This window comes from Umbelopsis ramanniana (assembly GCF_025399195.1).
Source record: "Umbelopsis ramanniana AG unplaced genomic scaffold K450scaffold_50, whole genome shotgun sequence".
NCBI classification, from domain to species: domain Eukaryota; kingdom Fungi; phylum Mucoromycota; class Umbelopsidomycetes; order Umbelopsidales; family Umbelopsidaceae; genus Umbelopsis; species Umbelopsis ramanniana.
The window spans coordinates 49328-72204 of NW_026252136.1; the positions used below are offsets into that span (position 1 = coordinate 49328).

General features: G+C 44.0%; 12 protein-coding genes across 12 annotated transcripts; 5 read left to right on the forward strand and 7 right to left on the reverse strand.

Annotated features, from left to right (window-relative positions):
* Positions 1-236: 236 nt before the first annotated feature.
* On the reverse strand, positions 237-1601 carry K450DRAFT_252172 (uncharacterized protein). Its single transcript, XM_051590835.1, has 3 exons — positions 1068-1601; positions 335-981; positions 237-275 (listed from the first exon to the last, which is right to left on the reverse strand). Exons 1-2 carry the CDS (start codon positions 1505-1507, stop codon positions 537-539), a joined length of 885 nt encoding a protein of 294 aa, XP_051442380.1. The 5' UTR covers positions 1508-1601; the 3' UTR covers positions 237-275; positions 335-536.
* A 97-nt stretch (positions 1602-1698) lies between these two features.
* Positions 1699-2422, reverse strand: K450DRAFT_252175 (uncharacterized protein). The gene is made up of 2 exons (XM_051590836.1): positions 2081-2422; positions 1699-2015 (listed from the first exon to the last, which is right to left on the reverse strand). The coding sequence occupies exons 1-2, from the start codon at positions 2250-2252 to the stop codon at positions 1744-1746; spliced, it is 444 nt and encodes a 147-aa protein (XP_051442381.1). The 5' UTR covers positions 2253-2422; the 3' UTR covers positions 1699-1743.
* On the forward strand, positions 2316-4648 carry K450DRAFT_252178 (uncharacterized protein). The gene is made up of 11 exons (XM_051590837.1): positions 2316-2422; positions 2505-2699; positions 2764-2942; positions 3006-3080; positions 3147-3358; positions 3425-3488; positions 3553-3698; positions 3766-3809; positions 3909-4027; positions 4088-4210; positions 4275-4648. Exons 1-11 carry the CDS (start codon positions 2405-2407, stop codon positions 4354-4356), a joined length of 1257 nt encoding a protein of 418 aa, XP_051442382.1. The 5' UTR covers positions 2316-2404; the 3' UTR covers positions 4357-4648.
* Positions 4569-5194, reverse strand: K450DRAFT_282624 (uncharacterized protein; the record flags this gene model as incomplete). Its single annotated transcript, XM_051593443.1, has 2 exons — positions 4569-5020; positions 5086-5194. 2 exons carry the CDS (start codon positions 5192-5194, stop codon positions 4569-4571), a joined length of 561 nt encoding a protein of 186 aa, XP_051442383.1.
* A 544-nt stretch (positions 5195-5738) lies between these two features.
* Positions 5739-7128, reverse strand: K450DRAFT_252182 (uncharacterized protein). Its single transcript, XM_051590838.1, has one exon. The coding sequence runs from the start codon at positions 7088-7090 to the stop codon at positions 5948-5950; it is 1143 nt and encodes a 380-aa protein (XP_051442384.1). The 5' UTR covers positions 7091-7128; the 3' UTR covers positions 5739-5947.
* Positions 7129-7279: 151 nt separating this feature from the next.
* On the reverse strand, positions 7280-9559 carry K450DRAFT_252185 (uncharacterized protein). Its single transcript, XM_051590839.1, has 8 exons — positions 9397-9559; positions 9231-9314; positions 9056-9169; positions 8461-8966; positions 8215-8371; positions 7764-8152; positions 7529-7699; positions 7280-7460 (listed from the first exon to the last, which is right to left on the reverse strand). The coding sequence occupies exons 1-8, from the start codon at positions 9514-9516 to the stop codon at positions 7367-7369; spliced, it is 1635 nt and encodes a 544-aa protein (XP_051442385.1). The 5' UTR covers positions 9517-9559; the 3' UTR covers positions 7280-7366.
* A 46-nt stretch (positions 9560-9605) lies between these two features.
* On the forward strand, positions 9606-12399 carry K450DRAFT_252188 (uncharacterized protein). The gene is made up of 5 exons (XM_051590840.1): positions 9606-9898; positions 9974-10488; positions 10561-11623; positions 11701-11859; positions 11937-12399. Exons 1-5 carry the CDS (start codon positions 9695-9697, stop codon positions 12240-12242), a joined length of 2247 nt encoding a protein of 748 aa, XP_051442386.1. The 5' UTR covers positions 9606-9694; the 3' UTR covers positions 12243-12399.
* A 6-nt stretch (positions 12400-12405) lies between these two features.
* Positions 12406-12740, reverse strand: K450DRAFT_266402 (uncharacterized protein; the record flags this gene model as incomplete). The annotated part of the gene is made up of 2 exons (XM_051592811.1): positions 12406-12572; positions 12650-12740. The coding sequence occupies 2 exons, from the start codon at positions 12738-12740 to the stop codon at positions 12406-12408; spliced, it is 258 nt and encodes an 85-aa protein (XP_051442387.1).
* A 138-nt stretch (positions 12741-12878) lies between these two features.
* On the forward strand, positions 12879-15275 carry K450DRAFT_252194 (uncharacterized protein). The gene is made up of 8 exons (XM_051590841.1): positions 12879-13207; positions 13279-13440; positions 13509-13627; positions 13693-13770; positions 13853-14020; positions 14086-14248; positions 14310-14456; positions 14557-15275. Exons 1-8 carry the CDS (start codon positions 12892-12894, stop codon positions 15039-15041), a joined length of 1638 nt encoding a protein of 545 aa, XP_051442388.1. The 5' UTR covers positions 12879-12891; the 3' UTR covers positions 15042-15275.
* A 1091-nt stretch (positions 15276-16366) lies between these two features.
* On the forward strand, positions 16367-18215 carry K450DRAFT_177900 (uncharacterized protein; the record flags this gene model as incomplete). The annotated part of the gene is made up of 4 exons (XM_051584277.1): positions 16367-16682; positions 16782-17034; positions 17126-17795; positions 17895-18215. 4 exons carry the CDS (start codon positions 16367-16369, stop codon positions 18213-18215), a joined length of 1560 nt encoding a protein of 519 aa, XP_051442389.1.
* A 1034-nt stretch (positions 18216-19249) lies between these two features.
* On the forward strand, positions 19250-21990 carry K450DRAFT_252198 (uncharacterized protein). The gene is made up of 6 exons (XM_051590842.1): positions 19250-19372; positions 19435-19757; positions 19898-20097; positions 20199-21709; positions 21809-21860; positions 21884-21990. The coding sequence occupies exons 1-5, from the start codon at positions 19312-19314 to the stop codon at positions 21835-21837; spliced, it is 2124 nt and encodes a 707-aa protein (XP_051442390.1). The 5' UTR covers positions 19250-19311; the 3' UTR covers positions 21838-21860; positions 21884-21990.
* Positions 21991-22207: 217 nt separating this feature from the next.
* K450DRAFT_252203 (uncharacterized protein) lies at positions 22208-22850 on the reverse strand (the record flags this gene model as incomplete). The annotated part of the gene is made up of 3 exons (XM_051590843.1): positions 22208-22395; positions 22482-22681; positions 22759-22850. Coding segments are annotated over 3 exons (431 nt in total), but the record flags the coding sequence as incomplete, so codon positions are not given.
* Positions 22851-22877: the final 27 nt, after the last annotated feature.

The following is a 22877-nucleotide window of genomic DNA, read 5'->3' on the forward strand; positions in this document are numbered from 1 at the left end:
AAGCGTACATCAAAGAAGAACACACACACAAAAACGACAAAATACCACATGTCCCGAAAACGCCAATCAAAGCAGGAGCTCCAGCACCGCATTTGAACATCCCAACCAACCAAAAAAAGTGACCACTGCGAATTATTTTCTCATACGGCTTGCGATGAATACATTGGAGGATCTAGTGGTCCGCACATAACGTCAGCCTGTTTTCTCCATCGTGAACCGTCATCAGTTGATGCCTCTTGCGACTGTTTACTCGTTTGCTTCTCACGATCCTTCAACTACGTTTCGTGTCAGACAGATAATGGTGATGGTCAATAGCATTTTTCCACTCACTCACCATTTGGATATAAAGAGGACCAGCTCTTCGCCCTTTTGTAACTTTTTCAAGTCGTCTTCGGGCCGAAGACTTGAGAATGTAACTAAATTGGCGATGTATTTGCGCATAGATATCGTCTATGCCTAAGAGATCAGCCAGCGATCTCATGGGGGTATGAGCACGACGCCTGAGGAATTGCTCTAAAGGGAAATTAGCAACAATATCACGCACAAAACAAGAACATGCCAAAGTTCTCACCAGGTGAAGTGGGAGCAAAGGAGGATCTGCGATTGCTTCCAGCACTTAAGGAAGGTGGATGTCTTTCGCGAAACTCCCGTTCTCTTTGGTATACAGCCTCAGCTTTTTCTTGAAGATTCAGAGCGGTAGAACGAAACACCCTATTGCATATTTTGACATCAGTATCACAGCATGTAGAATGGGAGAGATGGAGATAAGAATAAATAAATAAACATCCGTACTTTACGAGGAACGGCCAACATGAGACTAGAAACACTCGATCGGTCATGAGCATAGCAAAGGCGTAGTGACGAGTTTTTCCACGAGCCTGTGAGTCCCGCAATTTGAAAATGTAACTCATCACATAACCGTTCTCGTCATCGCCAAATAGGATGGGTCCTTCTCGCCCTGGACAAAATTCTACAGTCAAACTAAAATAAGACGGGTCAATGGTTAAAGAATAACAGTAATAAAATGGTTGAATTCCCCTTGAAAAGGATCGGCCCCTTTATCATACCTCCTCACACAAGCATTTCGGACGGCGGCATAGAGATGTTGTTGTTGAGGGGCACGGCAGCCCAAATAGAAGACGGTATCATCCTCATCATCTTTTGTAATCATACCACTTGCCTCCAACTTGTAAGGAACATCGACATCATTGATATTGATCAAAGGCATTTGGGCCGTGCAAGCCGGGCAGGATGATTGTGAACAGTTGGAAGCCGACGAAGACAAGGAGGAAAAAGTAGGCGATTGCTGTGAATTGGTTCTTGACGTGGCGATTTTTTCAACAGGAACAGAGGGAGTTGACACGGGCGATGATGAAAGTTGGGGATTCAATGACAGAGCCTCTAAATCCAGCACAGCCGCCTTGGACCGGTGAATGGTTTGAGTGCAGAACAAGACGCTTGGACCATGGACCTCGCAGAAATGCAGTACTGACAGCAATGCATTCATAGAATGGCAGACAATGAAAGAGGAATGGATGGGTTGGCAGCTGACAAGAATCCAGCACAAAGCTCGCAATAATAATAAAAAAGACTCCTCCCCCTCAGGTGACATTCGGAATTTCCTCAAATGTCATTCGGCTTGATTTACAAATTTTACCTTTCACTAAGTAACATGATGGGGTCAGCACCACCCCGTCCTTTTTAACAATGACATAAGTAAGAACTGTATTGAAAGGATATAATCTAGAGTGCGTCGCTGCTGACGACAATAAGCATAATGGTACAGGCAAATAGGCTGACAATGGCCATTAATAAGAAACTAAACCAGCCAGCTTGCACTAACGTTCGATGCAGAATCAAAAGTCTGACATTTCTGAAATACTTGACCAGACCGAGTATGAAAGACAACAGGCCTATAGCCACAAATGTGATGCCAATTGGCCGGGTATAACGTGGATCAATACTGGGTTGAGTCTCTCCATTTGGTAAACGTAAGTTTATGATGATGGTGAAGCCTGTGGTACGATACATGTGGATCAATGGATAGGTCATCAAGCAGTGTGTGCGTGGTTTTCCCTACCTAGTACAATGATGGTGCATGACAACTTCAACCAACTGAGATAAGTTCGCTCATTGGCGCACTGATCTCTTGCCATACTGCCTTCATTTGGAACAACAAAGGCATTGTCCAGTACGGCCAACAATGATGAGTGCTTAAGCTTTGGCTGTGATGGTTCTCCTGTCTCCGACATACATTCAAGAATGGCTCGGTGGGGATGTCGATATTTTTCGGGAGAAAAAAAAGAAAGTCAAAAGTTCAATTTGTTCCCAGAGGCACACGTTTTGATAATCACACAGAATAAAAAAAAAAAGGACCAACTTCATTGACTTTCACCATTGGTTCATGACTTCAACTTACAGAGTGAGCGATCCATTTCATTACAATTCAGTCGGGCCTTTTTTTACCCCACGTTTTAATATTGTCTATACATTGCATATTCTAGATTAACTATCAGTTGCGTCAACATAAACGGGATGGCTTGATTGAGTTTATTAAACTGACACTTTCAACTTCGTTTGTTCTATATGATGAAGCCGCTGATGCTGATATATCGTCCAGTGCAGACGAGAAGTCAGCACTTGTTCGATCCAAAGAACGATATGCAGAAGTTATGTCAGGCGTTGAGAAATTGATCAATGTAGGCACACACTTTGTTTCAAATGCTACGTTTTAGTGTTGTTGCTGATCTGGCTGGCCTATAGGACCACATTGAAATGCAAAAGCTAGGTGCACCCGAACATTCTCGACTCCACCGACTCGTGCCGACTGTCTCCACATTCTGCACACCGCTGCCCCTCCGGAAAGCATTTTTACTTGCCGATGCCCAGCATACAATATCGGCCAGACGCTTTGTGTCTCCTAGTTTTAATGACATTCGCCGGTAAATTTTAACCGCTTGTTGGCAGGAAAAAAAAATTTGGAATCCCTCATCCCTGTTTCATAGTATCCTCAATACTGCACAAGTATGCGCTATTGCACCCACATTGAGTCTCATTACGTTCGACGGGGATATGACACTGTGAGTAGCGCGGTACCTGCAGGTGAATGTACATGGCAGTAACCAAGAATTGGGGAAAATTTCTAGATATGACGATGGCAAAGACTTTGAACAGGATTCGACTTTAGTGACATTAATCATCCAACTTTTATCGTTCGATATTAATGTAGCGGTGGTGACAGCAGCCGGGTATACAGAGAATGCAGAAAGTCGATACGAGAGCCGATTATCTGGATTGCTTCATGGATTCCAGCTCAGTGGCCTGACCAACGCCCAGTTGGGGCGATTCCATGTGCTTGGTTAGTACGACCCAAATTCTCCCTGGCTAGTGAAGCACGCACGTATCAACTGATCCCAACCCTTAGGTGGTGAATGCAATTATTTGTTTCAACTCGGAGATGATTACCACCTTCATTTCGTCCCTCAAGAGTAAGGAGCAGATTTCCCCAAGTTCGTTGGTATAACCCGACTAAACCACTTCTTCCATGTTTAGAGTGTATCAGCCGGAACAAGTTCGAGCTTGGTCGCAGAATACCACAGAAATTGATGCGGTGTTAGACATTGCCCAAGCTAATATTCAAAAGTGCGTGCAAGAAATGAACCTTCCAGCTATGGTGATCCGGAAAACGAAAGCAGTTGGTAAGTTCTACCGTGGCTGGCTCCTTTTTCCATTCAGATAGATGAAATATTAACTTTCTACGGGTAGGCCTCGTGCCGCAGCCCGGAGCTACCATACTCAGAGAAATCTTGGTAACGTATTGTTGGTTGTTGTGACCAGACCCTAATGACAGCAACTAATTTGTTTGCCAAAATCTCCTTTTCACTCCCGTAAAATTCCCCTGGTATAAGGATGAAGTGGTTCTCTCCACGCAACATCATTTGTTGCGTTACCAACGCTCGCCCTCTGTACTCCAGGCCCCTCTGCCGTTTTGTTGTTTTAATGGCGGCAGCGATGTCTGGGTTGATATGTAAGAACAAAGAAAAAATGGCCGGGCGGGCAACCCTGTTTTCTCACCTTTTCCTATTAGCGGCAATAAGTTGATCGGTGTGCAGATGCTCCAGGCTTATCTCAACGCCAAACCAGAGGAAACCCTTCACGTCGGTGATCAGTTCTTGTCAACGGGAAATGACTATGCGACACGCGCGTCCTGGTATGTGGAAACCTTAATCATGATCATCCCCCCCCCACAAACATTGAAATTTGCTTCCTTTCAGCTGCACTTTGTGGATTATCAACCCCCAAGAGACACATGAGGCTTTAGTACAGCTGACTGATATCCTTGAAAAGCAAAAGTAGACAATGTAGCGGGGAATTGAGGCGTTTCTATTAAACACTTATCGGTGGCAGGAGACAATTGCAAAGGCGATGCTATACGTTCTTCATGTTTCAAACAAAGAAATTTTATGACAATGTAACAAAACTTTGCTATTCTCTTTTCAAAAGAAAAGATGAAAACAGTACGAATATGAAGCGTTATTATACGAATTTTTTGTGTCCTTTTTTTTTTTTCAATGCCATGCAGTGTGCATTCTACTGTCGCTATGCACTGACATCTCATTCTTCTTATATTCGTTCAATTCCTTTCGTATTTGCTCTGTATGAAGCGGTGTCAAATGTAGATATGTGGTGTGTGGATGGGGAGATCGGTCGTACTTTGATTTGGGCCACGTTGGAATGATAATGGTTGCTGTGTCGTTCCAAGCCAGCTGTTGGACTCTATGTTGAGGTAACAATCGCTCGTAATATGGCAGAGAGAGTTGAGCGGAAGGTTTTTCGTCATCGTCGGTGTAAATGCTTGAAGTGTCAGATACCCAACGTTCAACAATACTGCACGCGCTGGATTCGTCTGAGCTACTGCTGCTGTAATCAAGAGGAGGAGTATGCGGTCGTGGAGGAGCAATGCAGCTGGTGATTGGTTCAAATAAGTCGCTTTCTTCTGATGGACAATGTGATCGGCCGCCTGCTGCGATAAACCCAGGTTAGGAGGCGCAAGCGGGAGAGTGCTTTATCATGACACGTCCTTACCAAAAGTTGTTTTGACTGGTGCAGCTCGTCCAGCAAGCTTTTTCTTGATGCACTTAAGGACAGTACCATTAGAGATATCTACAAACAAAAGCAATGTCACCTGAGCCATGTAATGTCTAGTCTACGTCTTCATATTATAACCCATTCAAATCATACAGGAAACCACTTTTTTTACCGGTGTATAGCTTGCACGTTGTGATGTAGCGTGAACGCTAGTGCAAGCTATAGCCGCATGAGAGCGGAATAGAGATCCTTTCATAGAGGTGTGAGGGCAGAAAAAAGAAAAAAAGGGAAATGTAGGATGTCAAAGCGTTTTTAAAAGTACAAACAACGTATCGGGAGAAAATATCTGGAGCAATGAGTTTCAAGTTTTTGGCGAAAAAAAAAAAAAACCAAAGGGGTGCTTCACAGTAATAGGAGACATTATAAACCAATCGACCTTTCCATTGGGTCGATCGTGCAGCTCTCCAGACAAACGGAGTCATTTATGACCATACCTGACGCCATCATCTCCACCGCCTTATCAACCTCGTCCAGCCAACTCAATCCATTGAAAAAATGCTCAAGATTGTCAGATTGAACGGTTCCTAGATAACCATTTCCCTATGCATCTTTGAACCCCCCAAAGGAAGAATGCAATAGTAACGAAAAACTTTATGGAAAAGCCCACTTCTATTTTTTTTTTATTGATTTCGCCAGGGAATTTGTACACAGGATTACAGTATAAGAGAGGGAAAAAAAAAAAGGGAGAAAAAAAGGATGCGTCTAAAATGGATCGTCAAATACAAAGAAGCGGTTTATCCAGAAAGCCATGGTGTTCGAGGAAAAAGTTACGGGCAGACCCTTCTTTTGTTTTGTTTTTCTATCTTCTAGGTCGCGGCTTGACCACGAAGGGATTGGGTGACTTGCGAGTCTTACCACCCTTGGCAAGGACACCCCAAGGTGATCGCGGATCCTTGTTACCCTTAGATTTTCCTCTACCACCACCATGAGGATGGTCTGTTGCGTTTTGAGCTACACCACGAACTGTAGGGCGAATACCAAGCCATCTTGATCGTCCAGCCTTACCAAGCATTTCGTGCTGATGATCTGGGTTGGACACCGAACCAATCGTAGCGCATACATCAACAGGCACACGACGAACTTCTCCACTAGACAATCGTACCTGTGCGTAACCAGTTTCGCCGGTTTGAATCAGTTGTGCGTATGTACCAGCAGAGCGGGCAATGATGGCTGGACCGTTGCGGCGCAAGCCAATGTTGTGAATAATCGTACCGACAGGGATCATCTTGACAGGCATACAATTTCCCTTTTCAATTGAAACGGTTCGGGTGATGGCATCAACACTATCAGAAGATGGGGTAACCTTGGCGTCGTCAGAGTTACGATAGCTGGCGACCTTATCACCAGCCTTGACACCATGTGGAGCAACAATGTAGCTAAGACTTCCAGTTTCTTCGTGTCTCAACAACGCAATCCATGCGCTGCGGCCAGGATCGTGCTCTAATCTCATGACTTCTTGAACACCAGTTTCCGCTCGGTGCCAGTCAATTATACGAACACGACGCTTGTGACCACCACCACGATGACGAATGGTGATGCGACCGTGGTTGTTACGACCACCAGTACTTCGCTTAGCGATGGTCAAGTTGCGGACAGCCTTGCCTTTGTATAAATGGTCGCGAGGCACTCGTTTGAGCCAACGTTTACCGGGTGTGGTTGGTTTATAAGTTTTGAATTGCTGTGAAGGGAAAGCGGAGGGTGCTGCCTTTCGCTTCAATGCTCCGTCAGCTGCAACGCCGTCAGCAGAAACACCGAGAGGAGAAGAAGTGTGTTGCATGACCGGCTTAATGGCCTTGGGCTTCTTGCTAGCAAAGTTGCGAACGCAGTTCAGGTTAGACAGCATTGAGGGTCTTGCATTGACTGGTTGAATCGACCGAAGCACCATGGGCTTGACCGCCACATTGGCACCTCTTAAAAGGTGCAAACTGCCGAGTCGCAACATTTGTGTAGGTGGAATGGAGAAAAACAAAGCGGGATTCTTGACCCTTTTTTTTTGGAAAATTTGTTTGAAGCCAACAGAGCCAAATTTTTGATATCGGTGACGTCGCCGCTTTCTTAAAAACGTTAATTTGCTCAGGAAATAGTTACCTCCAGCTGATCCCCTTTCTACCTGTGGTTTTGCCCAATCAACTTTTGTTTCTATGAAAACTGAAAATTCTTCTTTATTATTAAACACCTGGAAAAATCAACTGGCTTCTATTCCCTATTTCTTTTCTTTTTACAAAGGAATATTGCCATGCTTCTTCCAAGGGTTGGAAAGCTTCTTGTCCTTGAGCAACTCTAGCTCTTCAATAAGGCGACGACGAGTAGTTCTATCAAATACATTCCATATCAGCCTTTACTCTGCACTCAATGTTAAACATCTTTTTCTTTCTCCTACCTTGGAAGAATCACATCATCGATGAAGCCACGCTGAGCAGCTGGGAGCGGATTAGCAAACTTGGTAACATAATCCTTCTCAGCTTCGACCTTATTGTCGGAATTTCTAAAGATAATTTCCACGGCACCCTTGGCGCCCATGACAGCAATTTCACCAGTGGGCCATGCAACGCTATAAAGAGCGGTCAATTGTTTAGTGTCTCTTACATAAAATGCTCAGCTCTGGAAATACTTACTTCACATCACCGCGCAAATGCTTGGAGGCCATGACATCGTAGGCACCACCATAGGCCTTTCGAGTAATGACAGTAAGCTTTGGAACAGTAGCTTCACAGTAGGCATATAACAGCTTGGCACCATGTCGAATGATACCACCATGTTCTTGGCCAGTACCAGGTAAGAAGCCAGGAACATCAACCAGAGTAAGCAAGGGTACGTTAAAGGCATCGCAGAATCGTACAAAGCGAGCAGCCTTCACAGATGCATTTATATCAAGAACACCAGATGAGACGAGAGGCTGATTGGCAACGACACCAATGGTCTGGCCGTTAAGGCGTGAGAAACCAATGATGATGTTCTTGGCGTAAGAAGGAGCCAATTCAAAGAAGCTGTTTTCGTCTCCAATCTAATGTAACTTTTTTTAACTTTGATTTCTCTGATCCCATAAAGGCATTCATGACTACTTACCCTTGAAATCACATCCTTCATATCATAAGCCTTGGTTGAATCAACCGGCACAATGTTATCCAAGCTGGGATCGTCTTGTGGAGGGGCGGAAGTAACCTTGCGAATTGGGGCAGATTCACGGTTGGAGAGGGGCAAATAGTCATAGAAATCACGAAGTCTATAGTCCATCAATACCAAATCGGACAATGCTTGTTAGTCAACGAATATGACACCAGCTGAGATAGAAATTGCTTAGATCGTATTTACCTCTGAAGAGCTTCAATGTCATTCTCAAATGCATTATGAGCAACACCACTCTTGACAGTATGAGCACTAGCGCCTCCAAGTTCTTCTTGGGTGACTTCTTCGTTGGTCACAGCCTTGACGACATCGGGACCAGTAACAAAGAGGTAAGAGGTATCACGAACCATGAAGGTAAAGTCTGTGAGAGCAGGTGAATACACAGCGCCACCAGCACATGGACCCATAATCAGAGAGATCTGAGGAATGACACCGGAAGCCAATACGTTCTTCTGGAAAATATCAGCATATCCAGCCAAGGAATCCACACCTTCCTGGATTCTAGCACCGCCGGAATCGTTGAGACCAATGACCGGAGCTCCGACAAGCATAGCTTTGTCCATGACCTTTTGAATTTTTTGAGCGTGCATCTTTGACAAACTACCACCATAAGCAGTGAAGTCTTGGGAAAAGACAAACACCTTACGTCCATTGATAGTACCATGTCCAGTAACAACACCATCGCCTGTGATCTGAATAGACGAAAAGCCCCGTACGATTAGTCCTTCCGACTTAACCCCAATCAAGCGTGTGCTCCCTCCACTTGGTGATATCTGCTTACCTTATTTTTTTCCATTCCAAAATCAACACACTGATGTTCTACAAAAGTGTCATACTCCCGGAACGATCCAGCATCCACTAGTAAATCAATACGTTCACGTGCTGTAAGTTTTCCCTAGACATGGGGTCAGATACTGGTCAAAGAACGCGTTCAGGGGGACATCAAGTGCCTTTACCTTTTTGTGTTGAGCATCAATACGTTTCTGACCACCACCGAGTTGAGCATCAGCCCGCTTGCGTTCAATCATACTGACGGCAGCCTATGTGTTTTTTAAAGTGTTATTACAAGTGCGGGGGAGTGGAGTGCGGGGAGGGTGGGGTATGGACATGGCGAAGACTTACATTTTCCTTGGACCCGCCAGTGGCATAGGCTCGTGTCAGTACAGGCAGAACATGACGGACTGGTATGTTCGAGCGAATCAAAGCACGGCGAGCAGAATGCAGAGCTGTCAGCTTAAACATTTCGATGAAAGAATGCTGGTTGTTAGAAACGCCAAACGGAGAGGCGACCTGGTTTTGAACATAAGAAGTTTTCCCACGAAGTCGCTCACATGATTGATTGGTAAATCAAATTGACGGATTTATCCCTTCGCTTCTTCAAGCAAAGAAACTCCCCCACCCACATCTCTCTCTAATCCCCATGCTGCCTCGTATTGTGTCGTCGGCTGCTCTGAGATCAGCTGTCATTGGCTCGTCGAGACGTACTCACGCTGTCATCGTCCGCCGTACAGCTGCTGTGCTACCTGTTCCTGTCATTCGTAACTTCCATCCTACGCGCTCATATGTGTCCTCTACCAAGCATACACAAGCTGAATACGTGAACACAGTCAAGGATTATGGGAAGGTGGGCTTATTATAATTTGTTTTGGATTGTTCATGATAAGTTTCGAGATTGCTCATGCTTGCTTGCCTTGTGTAGACATTTGACAAGATATTGATTGCAAATCGAGGAGAGATTGCCTGCCGAGTTATTCGGTCAGCAAAGAAGATGGGTATCAAGACTGTAGCTATCCATTCCGATGCAGATGCCAACGCTTTGCATGTCCAACTTGCCGATGAAGCTGTCAACGTTGGTCCTGCACCCACCTCACAATCCTACTTGTCTATTCCAAATATCATTGCGGCCATCCGTCAAACTGGTGCTCAGGCTGTTCATCCCGGTTATGGATTCTTGAGTGAAAATGCTCATTTTGTCAAAGCTCTCGAGGCTGAAGGTGTTGTTTTCATCGGTCCTTCTGAGTCTGCCATGGCTGACATGGGAGACAAGATCGAATCCAAGATTATTGCCAAAGCTAGTGGTGTCAATACCATTCCCGGATACAATGGAGTTGTTGAAAGCATTGAACACGCAAAAACAATTGCTCATGATATCACCTACCCTGTCATGATCAAGGCTAGTGCTGGTGGTGGTGGTAAGGGTATGCGTATCGCTTGGTAAGTTGAACGAGATTAAATGAAATGCACGACGCGCTGTATCTCACACAATTTTTTTCTGAAATTTTCCAGGAACGATACTGAGTTGGTTGAAGGCTACAAGCTGGCCAAGCAAGAATCCTTGTCGTCTTTTGGTGACGACCGTCTATTGATCGAAAAGTACATTGACAACCCGCGTCATATTGAAATCCAGGTCCTTGGTGATAAGCATGGAAACGTCATCTATCTTCCCGAGCGTGAATGCTCTATCCAGCGAAGAAATCAAAAGGTGGTTGAGGAGGCTCCCAGTGTTCACATTGATCCTGAAACTCGCCGCAAGATGGGAGAACAAGCCGTTGCTCTCTCCAAGCACGTCGGATATAGCTCTGCTGGTACTGTGGAATTCCTTGCTGATTCTCAGCGAAACTTTTACTTCTTGGAAATGAACACTCGCTTGCAAGTGGAACATCCCATTACCGAATATATCACGGGCATTGACTTGGTCGAACAAATGATTCGTTCTGCTGCTGGCCAGGAACTTAGTATCAAACAAGAAGACGTTGGCATCAAAGGCTGGGCTATTGAATCCCGTGTCTATGCTGAGGATCCCGAGAAGTATTTACCCTCTATTGGTCGTCTGACGAAGTACATTGAGCCTAGAGATGATATTGGTAACGTTCGTTGCGACTCTGGTATCGTTGAAGGTTCCGAAATCTCCATTTACTACGATCCAATGATTTGCAAGTTGGTCACTTATGGACAGACCCGTGACCAAGCCATCGCCACCATGCAGAAGGCCTTGGATGAATATGTCATCAAGGGTGTTACTCACAATATCCCACTGTTGCGCGAAATTGTCAGCCATCCTCGATTCCAATCCGGCAAGATCTCTACCAAGTTTTTGGCCGAGGAATACCCTGAAGGTTTCAAAGGCACTCAGCTAGACGCAGATGCTGTCAAAGACCTTGCTTCCATTAGTTCCGTTCTGTGGGCTAAGCGAGAAGTTGGTAAGTGGGCATTTACCGAGGGTAAAGGCGGTGCTTCATCTAAGCCTCCCACGGAATGGTCTGTATGGGTCAATGTCGCTGGTGGCCAAAACACTGAAGACAACAGCACGCTTATTACCATTCGCAAGCTCACTGATGATGAATTTGAGGTATGTGTTTTGCAAAGTATAGTACTGAGTGTTTATATGTTATGTAAACTCATCATCATAACCCTTCTGCTCTTCAGGTTTCCAGCCCTACATATGGCACTCAAGTCCTCTCAGCTGCATGGCCTCTCGAGACTCCTTTGGCACATGCACTTTTCAAAGATACCGGAAAGAAACTCACTGTTCAATACCTCGACGTTTTACCTCTTGGATTTAAGATCCAACATTTAGGAAGCAAGGTACAGCAGTGAAATACATGCATTACTTCTTTTTTTGAACCGCTTTACTCACCAATCCATTGGCTCCCTTCGTACAGTTTGACGTCACCATTCAAAACCAACGCCAACACGAACTTTCTAAATACATGATTGAAAAGCCAAAGCAAGACATGGCCAAGTTCATTCTTTCACCCATGCCTGGAAGCGTGGTCAGTGTTGCTGTCAAGGTCGGTGATGTGATTGCTGAAGGTGAAGAACTTGCCGTTGTCGAAGCTATGAAGATGCAAAATGTCCTTCGCTCTGCTCGTGCTGGCAAAATTAAGAAAATCAATGTCCAACCTGGCAATGCCGTTGCTGCTGACGAAATTATCATTGAAATAGACGATGAAGTCAAGACTGAATAGATATGCCTGCCCAATCTGTTCGCGTATTGCCAGACCAGTAATGATTATCATAAAATAAAAAAAGCGATTCATTTTTTTTTTCTTTTGGTTCGTAATTCAAAAAATTAATATACAATTGGAGGTTGTTGAAGGATATGAGTCTATAACAGGGATGGTTTGCCGTCTATTTGGCTTTGGTGAATCGGTACGAGAATCTCTTTCGAGTAGAAGCGAATTCACCGAGCTTGTGTCCAATCATTTCTTCCGTAACGTTGATTGGAATGTAGTCCTTTCCATTGTGAACAAGGAATTTGAGGCCAACAAATGAAGGAAGAATGGTGCAGCTGCGAGCTGTTGTTGTTGATAGAATGTTATGTTATGTTAGTAACTCGTCTATGAAATATTCGGTGGTATTCACTAAAGCATACCCTGTGTTGCAATGGGAGTGCCATTCTGAATGGCTTGACGAAGGCCAGGGAATGCGACAAAGAATGGACCTTTCCAAGCTGCTCGTGGCATGTTGTAGTAAGATTTCAAAATGTTAAGAACAAGGGCGAGTGTTAGGGATTTTTGCTACAACGCAGCTCAGCCACTCAAAGGAAAATGCCAGTCACAAAGTTCTTGAAGTTGAACAGACATGCTCAGGCACCGCACCTCACCGTACAGCATTATGTCGCAGAAATGGAGCCAGACTTGTCGAAGGGTGTGCATGCTGCAACGTGTATCGAATAGAACCACCAACTATCGCAACATAGCAACAAGCACACCATGCAAAGCAAAGCGCTCACAAAGTCTCGCCGAAGCCGATTCACGGCCCGTCAAGGATGTTCGACAGATGGAGTTTCAGTCTTACAACCTCAATCCATACCCGCGCTTAGCTACACCTCCTGCCACTGCTCCTATGGCGAGTATATCCTCAATAAAGCAGAAATGGGAAACAACCCTTGAAAAGGCCCAAAAAGCTGACCAGACCGTGACCTTGACTGGTGAGCTCTCCGCATACCTACCCATGTTCTCAAACATATACTCAATTCCTATTGTCCTTGGATGTAATTAGGTCGTATCACTTCAAAGAGAGAGTCCAGTAATAAGCTTGTTTTTTACGATGTGACGTGTGATAGCCATGTCATGCAAGTGGTTGTATCCCGGTCAACGTACCAAGGATCCCCAGAAGCATTTGCACAGATAAATAAGACTCTCTGCCGCGGCGATATAATAGGTAAGGATACGGTTGTTTTTCTCTCTTTATGTTGGATACCTTGTACTGAAACGATTTCCTCTACATAGCTGTTAGTGGTGTACCTGGCAAAACAAACCATGGCCAATTGAGTATATATGCAACAGAAAGATTGGACCTACTTTCCCCATGCTTGCACGATATTCCCAAAACAAAGTTGAATGATGCAGTAAGTGCAATGACTAACGGAAGGTAACAATTTGCGGCTGGCGTTTGGTAACTGTTTATTACCAGGGCAAGCGATTTCGAAATAGACATGTAGACCTCTTGACCAACCCAGACGCAATACAGACGTTACGAACTCGCGCTCAAGTAAGTCGGCACATGTGATCTTTCTTCAGTAGTCTCCTTAGTAACCTTTTATTTTCACTTTTTTGTCTCCTGAATCATTTAGATTATCAAATTCATACGACAATTTTTAGACGCACGAGGATTTCTTGAAGTCGAGACTCCGGTACTTGCGACTCTAGCAGGAGGAGCTAATGCTAAACCGTTTGTCACCGTAGCCAATGCGTTGGACATGGAAATGCAACTTCGAATTGCTCCAGAACTTTACCTCAAGGTGTGTTTGTTTGGTTCTAAACCATTTTCCAGTAGTTTGGCAATGGCTAATCCTATATTCTGTAGCAATTGGTGATTGGAGGCTTGGACCGAGTATATGAGATTGGAAAGCAGTTTCGCAACGAAGGTATCGATGCTGATCATAACCCTGAATTCACAACCTGCGAGTATTATCAAGCATATGGAAATTTAGAAGGCTTGCTTACCGATACAGAAACCATGCTCCGAAGTAAGTCTATCGCCACTTCACACGCTTTTGTGTTATTAAAAAATATTGATTGTTTCATTAGCCATGGTAGAGGATGTATGTGGGACCCACCAAGTTAAGACGCGAGACGGCACAATTATAGACTTTAGCAAGCCGTTCCGTAGAATCAATGTACTTGAAGAACTGGAACAAAAGACAAAGCAACCGTTACCAAACTTGGAAGATGCAGGTAAGAGCTTAACTTACATTGCTCGAAGCTCACATGAGTGAGAAGATTTGCACTTTACCTGTTTCGGACAAGTTCTAATGAAAAAGGTGTTGTTCTACAGACGCAGTGACCAATCTGCTGAGTATATGCCGTGAACAAAATATTCACGTACCGCAACCGCATACCGTTTCCCGCATTCTTGATAAACTCATATCGGGACTCATTGAACCTGAATGCATCCATCCAACCTTTTTGCTGGGCCACCCTCTTGTCATGAGTCCACTTGCCAAAGATGCTGTCGACGAACACGGTAGAAGCATTGCCGCCAGATTCGAACTGTTTGTTGGTACTCGGGAGCTTATTAATGCCTACGAGGAATTGAACGATCCCGATGAACAGCGAAAACGATTTCTCAGACAACAACAGGACCGAATAGATGGCGATGGTGAGGCTCAAATGGCCGACCATCGGTTTTGCGATGCCCTCGAGTACGGACTTCCGCCAACTGCAGGATGGGGAATGGGCGTAGATCGTGTTGTTCAATTGCTAACTGAGAATAATCATATTCGTGAGGTGCTTGCCTTTCCCGTTGTTCGTAACGAGTAATCAAAACTCCTCCATGTAATTTTACAGTCTTCCCTATAATATTATTCCTTTCCATCACCCTCCAATTAAAAAGCGACACCAAAGTTTTTTCTTCATCGATGTGCTACTAACAAGGGTCCACCTAAACCCTTTCCGTGCTGTGCGCATGAGAGTATATAATGTATTGCTCTGTAATTAAATTGCCATTTTCTATGTGTTACTTTGATGAAAGTATTAAATAAAACAGCGTTGGGTGGGAAATACGCAAAGTGACGTATTGATCTCAGGAGACGATCGTTGGTCTGGTTTGTGACCAATTACAAAAGAGAATGAAAGACGATGGCAATTATCAAGTTACCAAAGCGCAGCTGTCAGCTTTGTTATCATCGAACAATTTGCCCATTGAGCTGTCGTTTACAGTAACCTGTCAACCTCTTTGTGTTTGCAGGGTCCAGTAAGTGGCGCTCTTCAGCGTTCCGTTGGTAAATTCCGCTCCATGCACTCAGAACCCTGAGCTGTTGCCAATTGGTGTCACCCAGTCCAACCACATTTAATTTTACGAGAATGATAAGCAATGGATGAACCCAGGAAATAGTCCATCCAGCTCATTTTTCCTATTTTCTCCCTTGCCTTCGTAACGCCCCATGATCGTCACTGTGTCGATCCATCTATTTTATTTATTTTTGATTTCATCGGGCAGACCATGACATTATATTAAATAATAGTGCACAGTTCCAAATACAAATAGATACATTAGGCATCGATCGTGCAGAATATATGTGCTACGTACATTGCTGATGACACAACATTACGCTTGGATACACAGCAGGAACTGGATATAACGTAACCACGAACAGGAAAATGAGTTGTACGATATGTGAAAGTCGAATCATAGCACTAGTACAACTTGACGTATAAATCCACGATATCTTGTTCGAGTCCAGAGAATGGTGATGTATTATTTTGATGTAAACATATCAAATCAGATCATTGAATTACCACTATCTCTTTTGCGAGCATCATTGGTTAAACCAGTGCAGTCTCGTTTGTGCGTTATGATATTTGAATGGTACACGAAATTTTGGTTCCTCTCAGGTCCCCCAAAAAATTAAATGTACCTGACCTACCCACTCGTTAAAGTTGATCATTCTGTTGTTGGCTGAAAAAGATATAAAAAGGGCTATCAATTATGACATTTGTTTTCTTCATACCTGAAATAACTCCTGCTTCTACAAGGTCTTTTCTCTTTAGCAGCACATCCTTTCACGTTCTTTATCACATCTATTGTTCAATTGGCTGGTCCTTAACTTCGAAATCACCCGAACAAAATGGTTTCCTCTTCTTTCATGCTCAAGAGCGCCTTTGGTGCTACTTTGATGCTCGCCTCTGCTTCTCTTTCACAAGCCTTCAATGCTAATGGCATCAATTATGTCAATTATTGGGGTCAAAATTCTTACGGTGCCGCCGGAGGTCCGCAGGCAAACTGGCAAAAGAATTTGGCTACATACTGTGAAGACTCCGTTGAAGACATCCTTGTTTTGTCCTTCTTGACAACCTTCTTTGGAGCGGGAAATAAGCCCGTGGTCGACTTCAGTAATGCTAGCAATAATTGCACTACTTTTGATGGCACTACCCTTCTGAACTGTCCACAGATCGGTCAAGGTAAATTTTTCTGCCTATTTCCAGGGACTGTAAATTCGAAAACTACGAGCTTGATATCCTAATTTAAACCGTCACTCTATTCATTTTCAACCATTCCAGATATTAAGACTTGCCAAGCAAAGGGTAAAAAGATTATTCTGGCCCTTGGTGGAGCAGCTGGTTCGTATGGATTTACGTCAGATTCACAAGCATCCGGGTTTGCCGATACGCTTTGGGATATTTTCGGTGGAGGTAGTAGCACGACTCGTCCATTCGGTGATGCTGTTATCGATGGCTTCGATTTAGATATTGAAGGTGGTTCTGCAAGTGGTTATACTACCATGATCAACCAACTGCGCACCCATTTCGGTAAGTTCTTAAGACAGAAACCTCTCAACATTTTAATCCCTTTTTTTTTTTTATTCATTGTCAATTTTTCTTTCAGCTTCTGATTCGTCAAAGAGTTACTATATCACCGGAGCTCCACAATGCCCTTTCCCTGATGCTTACCTCGGCGACGCCTTGAGCAACGCTTGGTTCGACTTCGTTTGGGTTCAATTCTATAACAATTACTGTTCTGTCCAAGGTGGTAATTTCAACTTTGGTACTTGGGATAACTGGGCGAAGACCCAGTCCAAGAACCCCAACGTCAAAATTTACCTCGGTGTTCCTGGCTCCACTTCAGCTGCCTCATCTGGTTATGTTCCCTATAACACTCTAACTGGTACCATTGACAGTCTAAAGTCTCAATATTCATCCTTTGGTGGTGTTATGATGTGGGATGCCAGTCAGGCCTATGGTAATACGGAAGTCAGCCCTAATTTCGCGACCGCTGTTTCAAGCTACTTGCACGGTAGTCAAGCTCCTAAAGCAAACGACAATGCCAAGACAACAAGTACTCCTTCTTCCACTGGCAAGTCTGCAAGCTCTTCTACCTCAGTCAAGTTCACTAGCACTTCTTCTTCAAGCATTGCCTCTCCTAGCTCCAAGTCTTGTCCAGTTTCCGGCGGCTCCTGCACCGACGGCGCTATCTCTTGTGCTGGAAATTCAGTGGCTATTTGTGACCACGGAAAATGGGTACTTCAAACTTGCCCTAACAGTTTGGTTTGTGCTTCTAGTACCGACGGCTCCGCTGTGTACTGCAACTATGGCAGCGTTGCCCAGTCTCAAAGCTGCGGTGCTCAGTCGAAGTTTGTCGCCGTGGCTGCAAATGCTACCAACGGCATTCCCAAGACCCAGTCGCCCAATGCTCAAGTTTCTTACTTCATTAATAATGTTAAAAATAACCAATTCCAAGCTTCTTTCAACATCCGTGCCTCAGGAACCAGTCCCATCAGCAATTCATGGACTCTTACCTTCAACGCTCCTCAAGGTCAAACAGTGCAAAAATCATCTCTAGGTACCGTCAGTCAATCTGGAAGCACTGTGACCATCAAGGCAAACCGCAAGAAAGTTCCCACCAATAGTGAGGCTGTCCTTGTCGATATTGTCGGTTCCCATAATAGTACCATGTTTGAAGGTGTTGATCCCAAATCCATCAAGTTTACCTGGTAAAGGATACCAACCCATATATTTATCCTCCGCACTCCATTGAAGCATTTTTTTTATATCGACAAATATATAAATGCATTTGAAACATCAATTAAATGTTTTGAGCTTATATGATTTATTATGGTCGTGGAACAGGCAGGTATGGTACAGAGTATGGCAAGTGATAAGCAAGATGGAAAATTTTAAATCTTTTCTTGTCGGCTGGCCAGAATGGACTTAAACATCCTTTCTTCGTAAGCACGCCATCGTTTTCAACTTGCAAGTTAGCTTATGATAAAAGTGTAGTATCCCACGATTGACCATTGAAAAGACTGATATAATGTCATCTTCCCTCTTACATTTTTTGACAGGGCGACGTTCTGTGTTCAACAGATACGGATGGTCGATAGTTTTCAAACTTCTCCGCAGAGCTACTTTAAACATTTTTTATATTCATTTAAAGAAAGCAAGGTTGAGAGTCTTCGTTGCCGATTTCGCTGAAGATTCTTGTGCTTTCTTCATTGGAGAAACATGCATTGTCTTGGTGAGGAACATGGCTTTGTTTCTGTCCCTCACGTTAACCTTTTGATTTGGTAGCGAGTTCCTGGCTGATACTTAAAAAAAGTATTTGTTTCATTCCATACAACGATCGGCATCTCTGAACGAATAAAAAAATTTTAACTTTAATTCTCGTACGTTTCAAAGAAGCTGAACCATGGCTTCACAGAATAAACGTGGACTGCTGACAATAACATTGAGATAGATATAGGCGCAGCAGTTGTACTACAGATAGTGACTAAAACTTCCATTAATTAGCCTTATTAAATGTATTTTCAATGGCATGTTGCTTTATCTTATTTTGCGTTGTCAGCTTGTTTGCTTAGATTCTAGATGTCAAGACTTATCAGATGTCGCCATCCTATTTTGTAAGTGTATCCTCCGACATCTAGGCATTGGCCACCATTGTATGATCCGACGCCGAGGAAAAGCCAGCCCAGAAAAAAAAAAAAAAAGTTCAGACTCAAAAAAAAGACCGTCTATGTTTCTTTCTGCGCTGCCACGCGCACACCTTTCTCTCTCTCTCTCTCCTGTTTCCAACCTCGTTCCACACTTAGCCTGAATGAAGTTTGGGCATCAACTCAAAACTTCCCTTTACCCAGAGTGGACTTTCCACTACGTTGGTATGTAGCCTTGTTTTTCTCATATGCCCTTGTCCGCCCATTTTAACCCTTCCGCAATGCAGCTTATGACGATCTCAAGACATTCTTGAAAGTTCACCTCAAGTCTGAATGGAACGAGGACGACGAGTCCCAGTTTGTAGAAGAGCTCGAGAAAGAACTTGACAAGGTTTACAGTTTCCAAAGGGTTAAGATCGGCGAGATAAATAGAAGAATTGAAGCCGAGTCGCAAGAAGTCGATACTTTATGCACAAAGGAAGATCCATCAGACGACGAGTTCACCACCTCGGAAATTGAACTCGGACACATTATTGCAGATGTTCATGATTTGGCAAAGTTCACGAGACTCAACTACACTGGGTTTCTTAAAATCATCAAGAAGCACGACGTAAGTTTTTTTTCCAAATGTAATGAACTGGCTTTTTGCCACACAGCTATTCCGATGGTGTTCTTCTAGACGCCTATTGTTCAAAAATGCATGGTAGCCAATCAAAATCCACACGTGCCGTATTAATTCAAAGTCCACAGAAAATGACTGGCTGGTCGCTAAAACCGATGTTCATGGTCCGCTTGAACGCAAAACCTTTCTATAAGGAAAATTACGATGCCTTGATCGTACGTATCTCTACTCTGTATGACAGAGTCCGTAATCGTGGTAAAGCTCACAGAGGTGATTCCTCTGCTGGAGGAAAGCAAGCTGCCTTTGTTCGAAACACCACAAAATACTGGTATGAAAAACTTTTGCTACTGATCAGTTACTGTTTTGATCTGAAACACGATCTCCTTAACAATAGCTTTTACTGAATCTCTCTCTTTTTGTTCAATATAGGGTTCACCCCGATAATATTACCGAATTGAAACTCATCATCTTGAAGCATCTTCCTGTCCTGGTCTTTAACCCCAACAAAGAATTTGAAGTTGCCGATTCAGCCATCACTAGTATCTATTATGACAATGATGATTTCGATCTTTACATGGGTCGTTTGGAAAAATCTGAAGGTGCCGAAGCCATCCGTATGCGCTGGTATGGTGGTATGGACAGCCAGACAATCTTTGTTGAGCGCAAAACTCATCGTGAAGATTGGACTGGTGAGAAGTCTGTCAAGGCTCGTTTCCCTATCAAGGAAAAGCATTTGAATGCTTATCTCAAAGGACAATATACCACGGATGAACTGTTTGCAAAGGCAAGAGAACAGGGCAAGAAGTCAGAGAAGGAAATCAGAGATTTGGAACAGTTGGCGCAAGAGGTTCAATATACCACCTTGACTAAGCGTCTCCACCCTGTCATGCGCTCCTTCTACAACCGTACTGCTTTCCAGCTTCCTGGAGACGCCCGTGTTCGTATCAGTTTGGACACTGAACTTTCTTTGATTCGTGAAGACAACTATGGCACTCCTAGATCCGGTGATAACTGGAGAAGAATGGATATTGGCATTGATTATCCTTTCAAGCAATTACCCGAGAGTGACATCTGCCGTTTCCCTTACGCTATTCTTGAAGTTAAGCTTCAGACCCACGTTGGTCAAGAACCTCCTCAATGGGTTACTGAGCTCATCAACTCTCACCTGGTCGAAGCCGTCCCAAAATTCTCCAAATTCATTCACGGTTGCGCTACCTTGATTGAGGATCGTGCCAAGATGCTTCCATTCTGGTTGCCTCAGATGGATGTCGATATCCGCAAGCCTCCGAACAAGTCATTTGGTTTGATTCGTCCCGATGAACCCGGTGGTAGCTCTGTCTCAGCTTTGACTTATGGCTCGGATGGCTCCAAGACCTCTGGCGACGAAAGGGAAAATGATCACGTACAAATCAACATTGGTCAGGACTCCACTGAACGCACTCCCCTTATCCAGCGTGTCAACAGAGATGCTATACCCGTTGAGCAAGGTGGTGTCACCAAACAACTGTCCCCTGCTGGACTTCTCAAGTTCATCAAGAAGGGCAAGCATACTTTGTTTGGCACTCCCAATACACCAGATTATACAGAAGTTGGTGGACAACCTGGTGATAATAGCCAACCTGTCAAGAGAGCTCCTACAGCTCAGAGACCCAACCCCAAGGTGTACTTTGCTAATGAGCGTACCTTTTTGTCCTGGCTCAAGTTCACTCTTTTACTTGGCGCCCTTGCTATTGGACTTCTCAACTTCTCCGATGAAGTGGGTCAGATTTCCGCCGGTGTCTTCACTATTCTTGCTATGACTGTCATGCTTTACGCTCTCTATGGCTATCATGACCGCGCCAATCGCCTGCAAAGAAAGGAGTTGGGCGACTATTCCGACAAGTACGCTCCTGCTGTTCTGACGGTGTTTATGATCGCTGCTGTCAGCGTTAACTTTTACTGTAAGTGAATCTTTCGAGCACGTGGGGTCGGGCCTTGCTGACTTGCTAGCGGGTGGTGAAGTAAATGACACACATACTGATCAATCATCCTTTTCTTAGTGAGACTTGAACAAGACGCTGGCAATTAAGCTGGTAGAACAAATTAGTCTCTCATTTTTTTTATTTCCTCCCTTACTTTATAGACATTTGTACATACGCTTTCACAATTCCAAATCAGTACAATCGCATTCGCAGTAACAATAAATGTGTGTAGAGTTTCTCCACGCTTTTCTTTTTCAAAATGTCCAACCGCCAGCGCATATAGGAGTGATTATGATTCAACTGAAAGCATGGAACGGCTGTACTAATTATGGCCTGTGGGTTTTATTCCTTAGAAATAGCAAGGGTATATAGTTTGGTAACGACAGTGGGGTATTTAAGAAGAAACAGCTTGTATAACAACAATATTCATAAAAAATATATACACGCTTGATGTGAATTGAATACAACGGTAATAGTGGCAGATGCTTGGATTGGCGTAGTATTTGGCTGGGTAAAGATGTTTGAATTACATGGAAGGTTGGATGGCCAATCTATGGAAACAGCCGTTGCACACTCTGCTCCACTCAGCTAACAAAGAAGTGTCCGTGGCACAAGATAATAGCAGGCGATTAGCACTGTGTTGGCTACAGAAAATTTTGCCACAGCTAGAAGATGAAATGAAGCCCCCCTAATCAGTCACAATTGAATTTTTTTGGGGGGAATTTCTCGACTCTATCAAAATTATAATTACCTCCGGCAATGATGGCGTCTCTGATACCATCCAAATTTTACATGACAGAGTTGAGGGTGAGCAGAGTGTGCGCCTGTGACATATTGACACTGACCAATCTCAATATCTGGCACCCAGTTGCTTTCCAGTCGCCTCTGATATTTTGTTTCCATTGTGGCTGGGCTCAGGTACAAGGCAAAGTCATGGTACGTGGGTGTTTCCTGTAACAGAAGGGGGTTAAGGGATCATCAGCGGCGGTTCAGTATTAATTATATGGACAATAGTCTAGACTCCATACCTGATCTATGAGCACACCAGTACCTGTTACAACGATACCATCTTTACAGTCTTGAGTGACCTGACCGGTTCCTGCACTGCCGCCAATCATTTGATATATTTGCCACCGCAACCTTGCCG